The sequence below is a fragment of the Perca fluviatilis genome, chromosome 5 (genome assembly GCF_010015445.1).
Source record: "Perca fluviatilis chromosome 5, GENO_Pfluv_1.0, whole genome shotgun sequence".
Lineage (NCBI taxonomy): Eukaryota > Metazoa > Chordata > Actinopteri > Perciformes > Percidae > Perca > Perca fluviatilis.
In genome coordinates this window covers 8,897,934-8,914,649 of record NC_053116.1, presented here as the reverse complement: position 1 = coordinate 8,914,649, position 16,716 = coordinate 8,897,934, and the positions used below count along the sequence as shown (strand labels likewise).

At 40.3% G+C, this 16,716-nt stretch overlaps 1 protein-coding gene across 1 annotated transcript in view; it reads left to right on the top strand.

The window, feature by feature from the left end:
* LOC120559208 (probable phospholipid-transporting ATPase IIA) overlaps positions 1-16,716 on the top strand; it is a 50,039-nt gene that overhangs the window by 18,640 nt on the left and 14,683 nt on the right. The window contains exons 14-19 of the mRNA XM_039800758.1: positions 406-615; positions 6,934-7,095; positions 10,273-10,365; positions 10,501-10,584; positions 12,530-12,700; positions 14,377-14,475. Coding sequence (XP_039656692.1) covers positions 406-615; positions 6,934-7,095; positions 10,273-10,365; positions 10,501-10,584; positions 12,530-12,700; positions 14,377-14,475 — 819 coding nt within the window. The remainder of the gene's footprint in view (positions 1-405; positions 616-6,933; positions 7,096-10,272; positions 10,366-10,500; positions 10,585-12,529; positions 12,701-14,376; positions 14,476-16,716) is intronic.

The window sequence follows — 16,716 nt, the reverse complement described above, 5'->3', positions numbered from 1 at the left end:
TCAAAATGTGAGAATTTGATGCCTTTCTTTGTCATAAATGATAAGAAGCTGAATAGGTTTGGTTTTTTTGGACTGTTGATCGGATAAAACATACAATTTGAAGACGTCACCTCGGCCTCTGGGAACTTACACGGGACATATTCTTCACTATTTTTTGACATTTTATTGACAGAACTAAATAAATAATTGTGGCAGCCCCAATGTCTGCATGCATTGCTGTATATCAGAGTTCATGTGTTCATACAGCTTATTTCGACAGTACAGATTCTACTGGCTGCAATAGCTGCCCTCTCTCAGGAAAACCTCGTCCACAATGAAAGGCTCCCGTTTGAAAAAGGTTATAACTCGTTTTAGATTCCTGCGTGCCCTTCTTTTGATCACAGTACTTTCTGTAATTGTGCTCAGCCCAGCCATGACCTTCCAGCCTCCAGGGCTCCAGCAGCCACCAAGGTCCGCAAGACCATCAGCAGCAGAGTTCACGAGGCAGTGAAGGCCATCGCCCTGGTGCACAACGTGACTCCCGTGTACGAGGCCAACGGTGTGACGGACCAGGCCGAGGCGGAGCAGCACTATGAAGACACATGCAGAGTTTACCAGGCCTCCAGCCCAGACGAGGTACCATGGCCAGCCACAGAACCGTACACACGTTCCTCCACTTTCTGTGACACTCATGCTATTTCCATCCACAGGAGGGTAGACTGAGAACATTGTGTTTTTCAAAAACCCACAGGGCATGTGCTGATATGAAAACGTAGTACCAATTATCTTGGCTTGAATTCTCACAAAATGCTATTCATTTTTTAAATCCATAAAGAACTTCAGGGATTGAAAAGTCCCCTTTGAGTCCAAAATAGGTTCAGCTTATTGTTAATTTCATTTCACGCTTCACTTTTTGTATTCCGCTCATGGAAACAGACACATTTTATTTTATAAAAAATGAGAGAGAGAGAGAGAGAGAGAGAGAGAGAGAGAGAGAGAGAGAGAGAGAGAGAGAGAGAGAGAGAGAGAGAGAGAGAGAGAGAGAGAGAGAGAGAGAGAGAGAGGACCAAGAAACTAACATAAAATAGATACTTTCTCTTGGATGTTTGAGTTTCACTGTGCAGAATCCTATGGAATCATGAATGTGCGGATACTAAAAGATTGTTTTTACGTTCATCTGCTGAGGGATTAGGGTTAGAAAGATTCTCTGAGCTCACCCTAAATCTGAGTTTACACAAGAGCATGATTAGTTTGGAAGCCAGTTGTGGTCCAATATGCAACTTAACACAAGTGCGATGTGGAAACTTCTGGAAACTGGAAGCCTCCAGTGCACATCCACTAGGAATGCAGCTCTCAGTTAGGTAGAAGACATCTTGTGTCAAGTTATATACGGGCGGGGTTAGCTCAGTTGGTAGAGCAGGCGCACATATATAGAGGTTTACTCCTCAACGCAGCGGCCGCGGGTTTGACTCCGACCTGCGGCCCTTTGCTGCATGTCTCTCTCCCTTTTCATGTTATCATTTGTCCTATGGAAATAAAGGCCTAAAATGCCCGAAAAAATAATCTTAAAAAAAAATATGGGCGGGTCTCAGTCTCTCTGGGCGCAGCGCCCAAGTAGTACCTATGTATGGGAAACACTGATTTGCATATTCATAGATTCTGGATTTTTCAATCATGATGGTAAACGCTTAGTTTTGAACACCCGAACATAAATTATTATTCATAGCAGAGTATTTTTACATGTCTGAAAACGTGTCTGGAGGGAAGCTTTAAGATTTCATCTTTATCTAATCATCTGATAACATCTAATTTCAGAGAATCCTTTTGTTCTAGATGTTTAAAAAAAAAAAAAAATTATTTAGCGTGCTGAGAAAACGTTCTCGGCGCTCTCTGTTCTTACTAAATGGGACAGAAAAATGCATGCGACTTTGTGATAAATTCATCATTTAACTGCTGAAGTGCAGGTCAAACAGTATGCTACTCAAATAGCATTAACGAAAACGGAAAGAACAATTTAAAATACATTTAAAGGGGTGATAGAATGCAAAACCGATTTTACCCTGTCATAGTTGAATAACGACAGTTCGGTGGGTAAATAGGACGTACATAGAAGCTCAAAGTCCCACTGACACCCCTTTACTATGAAAATCTCATATTTTGAAACTGCCGCTGAAAACGGGCGAATCCCAACAAAGCTGAGTTGCTTACGCAAGCATCTCAACATCCGGAACCTTAAGAGAACAGTCACGCCCCAATATTTACATAGGCTACACAACTGACCTGAGATCAGGTAGTCTTCTGAATCTAGCTAGGTCACGCAGATCTCTGCTATTCCATTACAAAATTCACTTCTGAAACTTTTTTATGCGAGAAATCAACCATATAAAGCTCAAATATGGGCGGCGCTTTACTACGAAAAAGGATGGCTAATTGCAAATTTTCTCCGACTGTGTGTCGGAGTTTAGTGCCGGTGTTGGTGCTGCCTGGGTTGCTACATCGCCACCCTGACCGCAGTGTCAGCGAGCTTGTTACGCCCGCAATCTTTTACCGCAGCCCGCAGGTTCCAGTTAATGTTATAATGGGTATGTGTGTTGAGTTATTTAAACAAACAATCGGGGAAATAAAGCCTCTTGTCCGCGAGTCTCATTGATAGAGCCGTGGTGAGATGGAGTCCATCAATGAGAGCTAGCTAGCCTCCTCCTAACTCTGACATTCACAAAAATACATTCAATTGATATCCGAAATCGGACAAGTGTTAGCTAAGCTTTGTAAGACCTTGAGGAATCTGTAATAGTCATGCCGTGACGAAATTCAAACTGTAAATATACTTTAGTTATGCGAAAGTGAGCAAGCTGCGATATTTCCCCATTGTAATGAATGGGACATGTAGCAAGCAGCTGCTCGTCCTACAAAGACGCCTCGCGTTCATAAAAATGCCTTAAAATCAAATCGGACACAACGGTTAGCTTTATAAGACATTGGGGAATGATGTTATATAAGTGGCGTGACGAAATTCAAACTGTAAATATAATTTAGTTATGGCGACAGTGTAGCTAGCTGCGGTATTTCCCCATTGTAATGAATGGGACATATAGCAAGCAGCTGCTCGTCCTACAAAGACGCCTCGCGTTCATAAAAATGCCTTAAAATCAAATCGGACACAACGGTTAGCTTTATAAGACATTGGGGAATGATGTTATATAAGTGGCGTGACGAAATTCAAACTGTAAATATAATTTAGTTATGGCGACAGTGTAGCTAGCTAGCTGCGGTATTTCCCCATTGTAATGAATGGGACATATAGCAAGCAGCTGCTCGTCCTACAAAGACGCCTCGCGTTCATAAAAATGCCTTAAAATCAAATCGGACACAACGGTTAGCTTTATAAGACATTGGGGAATGATGTTATATAAGTGGCGTGACGAAATTCAAACTGTAAATATAATTAAGTTATGGCGAAAGTGTAGCTAGCTAGCTGCGGTATTTCCCCATTGTAATGAATGGGACATATTGCAAGCAGCTGCTGGTCCTACAAAGACGCCTCACGTTCATAAAAATGCCTTAAAATCAAATCGGACACAACGGTTAGCTTTATAAGACATTGGGGAATGATGTTATATAAGTGGGGATCTAAATTCAAACTGTAAATATAATTTAGTTATGGCGACAGTGTAGCTAGCTAGCCGCGGTATTTCCCCATTGTAATGAATGGGACATATTGCAAGCAGCTGCTTGTCCTACAAAGACGCCTCACGTGTTCATAAAAATGCCTTAAAATCAAAGTGGCGTGACAAAATTCAAACCGTAAATATATTAGAGTTATGCCGGCAGCTGGCCGCGAGCCCCGTAGTGCAGTATCCACAAAGGGTGACTTTGCCCTGGGATGGAGCCCAGCAGGCTGCGCTTTTCGTCAGACTGTGTGGAGCTCCTAAAGTCCGACACCGTCTTACCAAATTTGCAATTAGCCATCAAATTTTGTAAAACGGCCCATATTTCAGCTTTATATAGTTGATTTCTGGCAAAAAGTCTCAGAAGTGAATTTGGTAATGAAACATTGCAGTGTCTGGAATATGAGATTCTGTCGCTTCTCTAATGTATGTGTATTGGGGATTCGCTCAACCAATCAGCGGCGCTCTAATATGTGCGTATGGCAAGTCGCTCAACCAATCAGCGCGCAGCTCATCTAAATATTCATGACCATACCATAGTTGGAAGAAAATCTCTTGTTACAAATAGGGCCAAAACACAGGGATGCATAAGGGCCAATAAAATATCAACCAGGCCATTTTCAGCCCAACCAATGTTACATACCCCATTAGGAGACCATAAGGAACAGTGTGAAATACCCTATATAATCATTCTATCACCCCTTTAAGGAATAGGCGGGGAAGTCAAATAAAGAACTGTCACAAACAGAGGGAAATTAAATAAAATGAAATTTAAAAGAAGCACCCTGGATTTATTCATTAGAAACTGTCTGTGGAAGCATACATGTAGACTTGCACGTTTCCCACATTTATTATAGAAACAGCTGCAGTACGTCCTTCAGATTAAAAAATGCACACAGGAAAATACCTACATGTTGATATACGTCAACTTGACATGTTGGGAAATGACCACTTCATCTACTTAAACATCATTTTCTCAAGGCCGACCGCGGGAGGCCTGACAGGAGAACAGACTTCCCATCTCGAGATGGGGAGCTCTCGGTTTTTTTGTCAGTCGAGGCCGTTATCTCGAGTGTCTTCCCTACTTTCTTACTTGAAGAACGTTCACAAGCCAAATGGCATTCCCCGTGTATGTCCTTGATCAGCACGAATTCTTTGAACATCAGGAAGAGGGCTGCGGACTTCGACTCGGATCCATTTCCTGCGGTGTAAATACGGATTTCCTTAATGTGCTCCCCAGCCCATTGCACTTATCCTCTTTTGAATTTCCTCCGTGATAGCACATTTTTATAGAGCCCAGTACATCTGCGGTGATTATAGAACTGTGGTTTATAATGTGGGAGGGAAATTGAGCCGTTTGTATTGTTTTAGGTCACACTGGATACAAATGTAAAACCCTTTTTCTTTTGAGCTGCTGTGCCCTGAAAGGTGCATTGTATCAGTTTGATACAATCAAGAGCAAGATTCAGTTTGCTTTCCTACAGCTTTCAGGAAGTCTTAATATAGATCTGGTTTTGGCTGTGAGCGCTATAGACAAAATGTCAGTTGAATTTATGGTTTTTACCAATGCAGGGCAAAACTGACATCTTACTGGTCACTTTCTAAATAGGTATGCATGCCAATGATTATAGTTTTTTTTTGTAATTAAAATCAAAATGAGGACTTTTGTTATGTGTAATTCACCAAAGAAAGTTGATATATGTGAATCACTTTCCTTTTCAGCAGCTCCTAAAAAAAAACGTGTCAGCCGTGTGGTGGCTGTGAGTCAACTCCAACCAACTGGATACACCATTATTCAGTCCAGTTAGAAATGTGCACCCAAGCCAGATGCTGCTATTACAAGGTGGTGCTGTTGTGGCCGACACCAGATCCAAGAATGCCCCCACAGCCAATATTTCTAGACTATGACTAAGCACAGTCTTCATATTTCCCAACCTAGATGACAAACATAACGATAGTCAGAGCTTTTCTGACGTTAAAGTGCTCCCGGCCGGGCATTTTCAGGCTACATGCTCATCTATTTCCAAAATAAGAAATTTTGCAAACCACAAAACCTGTGGTTTTAAAATCAGAGGTGGAATGTGGCAATCTTTGTTGTTTCTCTCTCATCTGTGTCCATTTGGCCGCTCTGCTATTAGACCAGTCAGAAGATGAATGATGAATCGTAATCTGGGTAATGTCGACTCCCCTCTTTTTCTTCCCCGCACAGACTCCCACGCGCTAACACACATTGTATTCATGGATGTCGTCTGTTTGTGTCCTTCAGAAAGGAATCGAGCAAAAAATCTCGGGTTCAGAAATGGACATTTCCTCCAGTTTATCAATCAATAGTCTTGAGTGCTGAAAATGTTTGAGCTATTGATTAAGACTAAATGGTTACTGTGCTCCCGGGCATCCTACTCACTCCAAAGTGCCCTTCACTGTTTGTTTGGTAATTCAAGTAATGGCACAATCAAGTTGACGTAATGGCTTTACCATGAGAACAATAAAAGCACTAAGCAGTGCTCACTTTTTACTTTTTTATTGGTTTACACATATACAAATAATACAGATTAATCTACACATAATCAATAAAAGATGTGATGGAGAGATGCAAAAAAAACCTCAGTGGGGCTTAGTCTGGGCACTCTCCAATGCATAGTTTGCATTACCTATTTAAAATACAAAGGAAAAACTAAAATACTAAGAAAGAAAGAAAGAAAGAAAGAAAGAAAGAAAGAAAGAAAGAAAGAAAGAGAGAAAGAAAGAAAGAAAGAAAGAGAGAAAAAAGAAAGAAAAGCCAAAAACTAATATTCCAACCAATATCAGTTCAACGCAGTACAAATGCAAAAAGTCAAATATTTGTTAGTTATTATTACATGGGTTGTTTACAAAGACATTCCATAGGGATAACATTGCACAAAGCAAGCCGTTCACAGCTTTCTTAAATTGTACAGGTGATAGCTTTAAAAACAATCTGATGGCAAAGCGTTCCATATCACTGAACCTCGGTAATTTAAACCAAACTGAAGTTGAGATGTTCCGGTGATTGATAGCAGACCTGAGTTTGTAGTTATTTTGGAGTGGCATGTTATGAAGTCTGTAACAAAAAGAATAGAGTTGATTATAGAATGAAGGACGTATCTTGTTCAGGGAGCTGTATAGCACTCTCTTGCTGTGTTTACCTCAGCGATGATGAGGTCTTATAAAATGTTTGCCATTAGATAGATCTTGCAGCCTGACCACCTCTACATTTGAATGAGCACCCACTAAAGCCTTTTCAATGCAAATGTAAATGTGTTGATAGGTGTCGCTGGTGCAGTGGACGGAGAGTGTCGGTCTGACACTGGTAGGAAGAGACCAGTCCTCCATGCAGCTGCGGACCCCTACTGGACAAATCCTGAACTTCACCATCCTGCAGATATTCCCCTTCACCTATGAGAGCAAGAGGATGGGCATCATAGTGCGAGTAAGTGATTATTGTTCTCTTTCTGTCAGTTGAAATGCACAAGCTGTGGTGGCGCATTGTGCTTTGCTATGTGCTTGATGTTTTATGTATGTTAAAGATCACTTTGAATGATTTTAACTAATAATAATGTAGAAAAACAAAGATTGTAAAATTTGGGATGGTCCACATTCATTATAGGAGAGCTTAAATTGTATTTTGTATGTTTATTTTATATATATAATAATATATGGCAGCCAAAACATTATATGTAATGTTTTTTTTTAAAGATATTTTTTTGGGGCTTTTCCACCTTTTAATGGATAGGACAGCTAGGTGAGAAAGAGGAGAGAGAGGGGGGAAGACATGCTGGAAATCGTCACAAGTCAGACTCGAACCCTGGACCTCTGCGTCGAGGCAAAAACCTATCAGTATACGTGCGCCCGCTCCACCATCCGAGCCAACCCAGCCACTTTGTCTGCCATTTTAAGTCTTAGGTGCAGCACTCGAGCCATGTTTGGCAGCACCTAAGCTGAATGAATGTGAAATGTGGCAAAAAAGCACCAACAACTTTCAAAAAAAACATCAAACTATCTAAGATTTTTCTCACATCTAATGATTGTACCGTATTTTCCGCACTATAAGGCGCACTTAAAAGCCTTTAATTTTCTCAAAAAACGACAGTGCGCCTTATAATCCGGAGTGCCTTATATATGGATCAACCTCTCGGATCACTGCCCCGTTGACGGGACACTGCGTCGCTGTAACCTCGATAAAACTTCCACTCATTCGCGTTTTTATAACTTTAAAGCATTAAATATTCAAAATATACAGCCATGCGACACACCAATTGAAAGCTTAGCCTCTAATGATTAATTTAAGCCCACATACAAAGCATACGATGATTTATAGCAGTTACACAACTGTTACAAAGTAAACAATTTACAATAAAACAATTTAGCCATAATCTGCGCAGCTGTCGAGAGTGCATCCATACCTGATTTCGTTGTCCTTTCAGCAACAAAGTGGTATTTTGGCCAAAAGGAAATGTAATATCCATGCTTTATATTCCAAAACGATCTGTTCGCCTCACAATGTTGAAGTTTCTGGCCGAATCACAACGGAAAAACGCGTTTTCCATTTCCGCACTTGTCATCGTCGCTAGCTTCTCTGCCCAGCTTGCTACATGATCGATGTGGGCGTCATCGTATTCCCTAGTTTCTAAGCTTTCGATTGGTAGCTCATATTAGCCAATCCGTTCAGGTTTGCCTCTGATATGGCCAATGGAAGCGGACAAGCTGATGACAACATGTCAGGGACCACGTTGAGACGATCGCCATTTCTCGGACCACTTAGATTTAAATGCTGTAAGGAGGGAGTGAACGGAGTTGTCAGAACGCTTCATAAAGTTTGACTATATCTGACGGTTTTGTTGACATTCCCTTTAGCACAGCTCCATCTAGTGGATGCATAACGCAACCCCAGTCAAACGTTTGACTGCAGTATCTTCTATTCTATGCGCCTTATAATCCGGTGCGCCCTATATATGAAAAAAGTTCTAAAATAGGCCATTCATTGAAGGTGCGCCTTATAATCCGGTGCGCCTTATAGTGCGGAAAATACGGTAGTTGGACGTCTTTAACAAGTATCAAAAGTAATCAAAAGTAGCCCTCAGTATCTGGTGTGGCCACCAGCTGCATTAAGTACTGCAATACATCTCCTCCTCATGTACTGCACTAAAGCGGTTGTTGTTGCCATCCTGTACCTGCTCCCACAGGTGTGATATTCGGATGTACAGATCCTATGCAGGTGTTGTTACATGCGGTCTGCCACTGCGAGGACGATCAGCTGTGCTTCCAGTCTCCCTGTAGCGCTCTCTTAAGACTTCTCACAGTAGGGACAATGCAATGTATCTGCTGTCCTCATGCCTCCTCGCACCATGCCCAAGGCACGTTCACGCAGATCAGCGTTTTTCGAGAAAGGTCTCTTTACTTACCTAATTTTTTACATTACATGTCATTTAGCTGACGCTTTTATCCAAAGCGACTTACAATTGCTATATATGTCAGAGGTTGCACGCCTCTGGAGCAACTAGGGGTTAAGTGTCTTGCTCAGGGACACATTGGTTGATGTATCGCCGTGGGAATCGAACCCAGATCTCCCACACCAAAGGCACGTGTCATATGCATCACCACCTGTGACCGTAATTGCCTACTGCCCTTAAGCTGTTATTGTCTTTTTGACCGTTCAGCAGGTGCATGTTCATTCATTGCTTATGGTTCATTGAACAAGCATGGAAAACATTAGTTTAAACCCTTTACAATGAAGATCTCTAAAGTTATTTAGATTTTTACAAAAGTATCTTTAAAATACAGTGTCCTAAAAAAGGGGCGTTTCTTTTTTTGATGAGTTTTTATATACTATATATATATATATATATATATATATATATATATTGTGTGTACAGTGTACAGTATAAATACTGTGTGTGTGTGTATATAGATATATATATATATATATATATATATTGTGTGTACAGTGTACAGTATAAATACTGTGTGTGTGTGTGTGTGTGTGTGTGTGTGTATATATATATATATATATATATATATATATATATATATATATATATATATATATATATATATATATATATCCAATGGTGAAGTAAGTTAAGTAAGGACGGGGTCAGGGAACCACTCAAGATCAACATCACTGTGCTTCAAAGAAATTGAATTGATTTCCTAGTTTGACCAATTGCTTAGATATTTCCTGTGCTTGTTGCTAAGAGAGCGAATTTGGACTTGACACTTTCTTCAACAAGACAAACAAAAGAAAACCAGATTAATATTAAACCTGTGAAAAACCTCACCTTCTAACCTCTGACTAAGTCTGATGACTAACTTTATTGTTGTTGGCAAGGCTAGAACTCAGGAAGCCTGGGATCGTTAAACTTCCCTTCGATAATATTTGCAAACGCTTTTCTAAAACCCCTTGTGAATACCAAAAATAAGTTTTTTTATTTTTTATTTCTAGGCAACGCAAAATCATCAAATAGTGCATGTGCACCTTGGCTCATGTAGGCCTGGACTGGAAATCCTGTCTGAGAGAAACATACTGGGGTGTTTTATGTAAGATGCATCTGATTTTTCTGTCCTATTTTTGTCTGAATTAATAAACTGGGAATACATTGTTTTCCAGGATGAGTCTACAGGAGAAATCACCTTCTACATGAAGGGTGCTGACGTGGTGATGGCAGCTATCGTCCAGTACAACGACTGGCTGGAAGAGGAGGTGGGTTTCCTTCTTTTTCACAAGACCTGATGAAGAGACGTAGCAGCAGTGATTTAATTCCCGTTATAAATACCTGGCAGACTTGTAGAATTTGTAACCTGCTGAATCCAGATGTTGCTGGCTCTGTTTTTTTAGTGCGGGAACATGGCGAGGGAAGGCCTGAGGGTCCTTGTGGTCTCAAAGAAGTCCCTGACAGAGGAGCAGTATCAGGATTTTGAGGTAAGCGCCGTCTCATGAAATGAAAGCACAGCGACCTGAGGCTTCACTAAGGGACTGGGTCTCGGATTCATCCTAGAACAAGACAATACTTAGACACTTATAGTCTGTCTGGGTTTTGTTTAATAAAGCCGTTATAGCTGGTATCACAGCAATATCAACTGTTTGTTAGATTTTTTTTTTTTTTTTAATCTTCTGTGATCTGCTGCAGCCTTATTAGAGACGTTCCGATGCCGATGCCGGTATCGGAAAAGCCACAGATACCGCCTAAAACGCTGGTACCGGTATCAGCAGTTACTGGAGTTTATGCACCGATCGGATACCATGTAATTTAGCCCTGAAGAAAATCTACTTTAAAGTTGATTTATGTTCTTTTTCTTTAATAACTGACCGTCAAACTGGATAATAAAAGAAAGTTCTGTGGCATTCATTGTTTGTGTTTGTTCATGTTTCATAAAGAGTTTAACCTGAACCAGGCCGAACAACAATGATAGAAATCATATCATATCCATACAGTATATCATACAGGGTTAGTAGTACACAGCTGTTAAAATATAATACAACATATGACACACTGGTGTCGGATCGGTACTCAGTATCGGCCGATACACAAGTTCAGGTATCGGAATCGGTACCGGGAAGCAAAAAACTGGTACCGGACCATCTGTAACCCTTATGTTGATCTTTGAGGTCCTCTGCTGAAAACTAAAGGTGATAGAGCCTTTGAACCAGTCACTCCTAGACTGTGGAACACTTTGCCTCATGATTTAAGAGCGGCGGCCTTTGTTGATGTGTTGTTGTTTTTTTTTTTGAAGATTATTTTTTTGAGGCTTTTCCCTTTATTTGATCGTGACAGTGGATAGACAGGAAAGGTGTGGGTCGGATTCGAACCCGGGCCGCTGCAAAGGACTCAGTCTACATGTGGCACACGCTCTTCCTGGGTGAGCTAGAGGTCGGCCCGTGTTGATTTTATTCAGGCGCTCAATTAGCCACATTGTATTACTATGTATTTTTCTGTTCCTTGCCTTTGTGATTTATTGTGATTTAAAAAAAAAAAAAATAATGTATTGGGTATCAATGGGTTTTAATGTATTCATTTATTTGGCCTGTGAAGAACTTTGTGACTCTGTCTGTGATAAGTGTAAATAAAATAAACTAGATATCTCTTATGCTCAAATTACACTCAAAATACACACAAATGCAGTTTTATGCAGACATGTTTGGTATTTCTAAATGTCAAAGTGCGTTGCTGGCTAATCAGACTAAACTCTGACCCCCTCCCACATCCCTCCAGTCCATGCACCCCACCCTCCCACACACACACCCCACTCATTGTCTGAGCAGGGCAGGGCTGTGTCCCCTGCAGCCTTCAGCCCCCAGGCCCATAACTGAAGTGTATAATTGTGTGTGAGCAGAGCTGGTGGGCAACAGTGAGTCACCGACTGAGTCACACACAGAGTTTGTGTTCCTGTATGAGTCACGCTCAAATAGTTTTTGCTTTATCTCACTCACACATTGCCCTGGAGCTGGAAGGCTGGAGATGGGCGTTAACCAGTTGATCATGTCTGCTCTGTATTTGTATAGCTTTCTGAAACATTAGTAGCTTGAAGGGCTGCTTGCAGGCAAACACCTGAAAGTTTATATTTAAACTTTGATATCTAATATGGAAGTTTGCTGCGCATGTTGAATGCCGTGTATTCATGCTGCACACAGTTTAATCTAGGTCGCGAAAAGGAATCTTCATGTATGCACCCTGTGTGAACCATCCCTGTTCCAGTTTTTTATGTTTTTATATATTCTTTTCTCTATGTTTGTCATGACTTCCATTTTTCTCCTTCTAATCCCTGGCTGTTTTGCTTCTTTACTCTTGCAGTGGTTCTGCTTTATTTATTCAAATTTTTGTATCTTCTCCCACTCAAAATATTCCCGTCCCTGTCCTGCTCCCCAGGCCCGGTACGTCCAGGCCAAGCTCAGCGTCCATGACCGCTCTCTGAAGGTGGCCACAGTGATTGAGAGTCTGGAGATGGAGATGGAGCTGCTGTGTCTGACTGGGGTGGAGGACCAGCTCCAGACGGATGTGAGGCCAACCCTGGAGATCCTCCGCAACGCAGGCATCAAGGTCTGTGGGGGGGGAACTCATAGCTCACAGTAGCAACAAACTACGAAAACAAAACAAAGAGACAAGACTAGTACATGTGTTTTTCATATCTGCCTACATGAACAGGCCTCATCCAAGGGCCTCCCTTAAGTATAAATACCAAGGTTATAGTGAATTAGATTGAATTATGAAGGACATCTTTAAGTGGTTTTGGTTGGCACACTTCTGATGGTTGATATGAAATATTTCACCACATTTAAATGGAAATGAGAATTTGGTTTTGTGCAAGGGAACCAGAAAGCAGTCACTGTGGTAAAAGTTGGGCTGTGGGTTTCTGAATGCAAATTTAATTTCAGCTGCTCACAGCATTTAAAACAGTATATTATTCAAAAAATTCAGCTGTATCCTCACAGAAAATGTGTTTGTGTAACTCTTGATAAACCACAGAACATGCTGCCAACCATCTTCATAGGGACTATTTCTTCCGTAGAAAGTAGTTCCATTGAAAACTAGTTTTTAAATGCTGTGAGCAGCAGAAATAAATGATATTCATCTGAGTGGAGGCAGAACTCTCTGAGATAAATACCTCTCGACCTGAGCAAATAAACCCCCAATCCACAACAGTTAGGAAATCTTTCTTTTGTAATTTGGGTGAATCAAACATTTCAACTCTCTGCTATAACCTTCTATAAGCAACATCCAAAACCCTCTGTTAAAGGAGAAGTCTGAGACAGAATATGGATACTGGATGACTGGTGTTTGTCTTCTGTTTGAAGCACAAGAACTACAATAAAGTAAACCATGTTTGATCGTAAGATAAGTTCGCAAACTTTAGTTCCTGGTCGCTAAAAGTCAGTGATTAGACTCTTTGAGCCCTAGGATTTAGCTTTTATTAACCGATATAACAAGAGATTATGAACATTTTGTTTCATGTTCAATTTCTCTTCAAACATCCGTGCATCATAGGAATTTTGACATACTTTTTTACCATGACTAAGATGAGACAACAATAAGACGGCAATGATAATGGTAATTAAACGCTAATTGTGACGATATCAACATGCAATATAGGTGAAGATCAAATCTTATGTGAAACAAAGTTTGACTAAAATTACAAAAAAACTGAAATGTTCAATATAATCTGACTAAAAAGGACATTTGACACAGGACTACGGCAAAAATGAAAATAGCTGACAAAATGAAGAGAGAACAAATTTTGACTAAAATGTAAGGACTTCTCGTTGACTAAAATTTAGGGCTGCTCCCTCGTAGTCGATTAGTCGACTAATCGGTTGTTTTGGTCTTAGTCAACTTAGATTCCTTTAGTCCATTAGTCATGTTTTATGCTTTTTTTCATGCTGAATGACTTATTTCCAAGAAATGTACGAGCACATCTCTGGTAAACACAAGAATTAAAGTGGTGCTTTTGCATGACTCTTTGCGGAGAAACTCAGATTTACAGATCTGTCGATTAAATCAACTAATCGATTAGTCGATACAATTGAATGAGTGTTAGTCGACTAAGAATTTCTTTAATTGAGCACAGCCTTACTAAAAAAAGGACTAAAGCACTGTGAGTTGTGTTGAGTTTGAGGGTAAAAATGACTAAAATGTGAGTAAGAACTAGTCTAAATCTAAAACAGCTGCCAAATGTAACACTGTCGTACGCTACATGTTACTCTCTGGTTTCTGTGTAGGTTTGGATGCTGACAGGAGACAAGCTTGAAACGGCCACATGCACCGCTAAGAACGCCCATCTGATCACCCGCAACCAGGACATCCATATCTTCAGACCCGTAAGTGCAGGACAAGGATCCCTCTTCCTCTTACATGGGATATGAAGTGGGTGATCGTTGTTGTTTTTAGTACCGTGGGGTTCATCCCAGTTCAAGGCAGCATTGACAGCTTCCTGACTCCCTCGACCCGCGGGCATCCATCCTCTGCGCGACCAAGGCCCATTAGCTTAGTGGTCACACAGCCCCACACAGCTACGCATGCAGGCCGAGCCAGCATACACAGCTGAATAAATCAGCTCCCACCAGCCAAAGCGTCCAAGCCGCTGTCAATGAGAACAAACAGGCCTTCGCTCAAACACAGAGCTGAGAAACCAGCTGAACCACTCCCAGAGGGATCACGCAGAGGGCTCACTTCCTAATTTGTTTTGCAGGTTTCGGGCTCTTTTTCTCCTGCTTTGATAGTCCCCCTTTAGCCTTCCCCTGTGGAAGCGCGCCAGAGCAGAAGGAGCGCCTGCCATATAGGAAGGTTACAACTTGCGCACAACCGCGGTTACTGGAAGAGAATAACAATGGTTGGCACGGCTTGAAAACCTCTGTCCCAGCGGACGGGGCGGGCGGGAGGGGGGAGGGGGGGAGGAGTGCTGACTGGGCCTGCAACACATACATCTGGATTAGTTTCCTGGTGGCCACCAATGGCCTGATCTGGATTGACGTATGAATAGTCAGCAGCTGAAGGATATTCATACCAGAGCAGGACTCCTGTTGACAGATTAACACCGTGCCTTGTCAGGGCTGCATTTCTGGAGACTTTTTAAGTCTATATTTGAACCTGACACAATTTGTTAGGAACCCTTGCTTTTATAGTATAGTATATTTTCCTCACTTCCACATATGTAAACAGCACTTAATAAACATTTCATAAATGGTTTATAACACACTCTAGTTATACACAGATCTTAGGACATTTTAAGTGTTTAGAAATGTATTTAAACCATAGACTATAAAAAATAAGATTTCAACATTTATATACATATATGTCATTGTTTTGTTTTTTTTTTTTTTATTTCTAACCATCAACAGCATGTTGTAAAAACAAAAAAAATAAAAAATAAAAAACACAAATGTAGACAACTCAATCAGAATTTAACAAAGCACAAAAAAAAGGATAAATTTGAGAAGGAGCAGGCGGACGCATAATGCTCATGAAATCCTGCCCCTTCATCACAATGTCATATTATTACAAAAACAAAAAGTAATTTTAGGTTTACCATTATAAATTACCATTTATTCCAATGTTTAGGTCTGTTCCTTTCTATATTGGTCCAGTATTGTTTTCTTTCTTGAATCTATTTTGGAACTGTATAATGTTATGGCTCTGTTTGATTTCATTGTTACAACTTGGTATTACTATATGGTCGTTCTATCTGTTTATGCACCAGCCTCCACTTACAGGTGCCCAAAGCAGGCGTTATAGTTGTTGATAAATTAAATTAATAAACACTAATATTTGCTTACAACTGAAGATTATATCACGTTATAGATTTAAAAAATTCTGTTATTCAAAGTTTCCAGGCAAATGCTAATCATACACTCACAGAAGTTCTGCTTGTTTTACACATAAGAATATTTGTTCCGATGTAATGCATATAAACGGACCGTAGTTCATTATATTGAATATCAATTTGATCATTTTATTAGTGATTTTGCCTACATTTCCCATATATTGATAATAAGGATTCACTGACTTAGATAACAGAAAGATGTTAACAGTTATTACATTATAATTAATTATAATTAATTCCATTTTCTGTTCTGTTGAGCTAAACATTTAACTGAGGTTGATGCAATGTAACAACGCTAGTATAATTATAAGTATATAATGACAATATAATTGAAATATGCACATACTTCATGTATGAACGTCTCCATACCTACCGTGAATCATTTTGTGACTTTGCGGGGAAAAAATGAACCGGGGCAAAGGCATTAGTAAAATCTATATAAAAATAGAGAAACATTTAAAGACATACCATATTAGACATAGACATTACATATAGTTACTTTAAGATGACGGGTTCCATGCATTGAGTCACGGTGCGCAGATCAGAATCGCTATTATCTATTATAGTCATATTATCCAGCCTTATCAGTTATTTATTTAGTTCGTTGGATATTTTTGCAGGTATTTGGTTTGCTCTAACGTTTGCCCATCATTGCAGCTGGAGGGGAACAGGTTGCCATTCTTAAAAGCTACCAGTCTGATAACAATCAGGATGCAAAGGCTGACAGGTTGTCACCCTT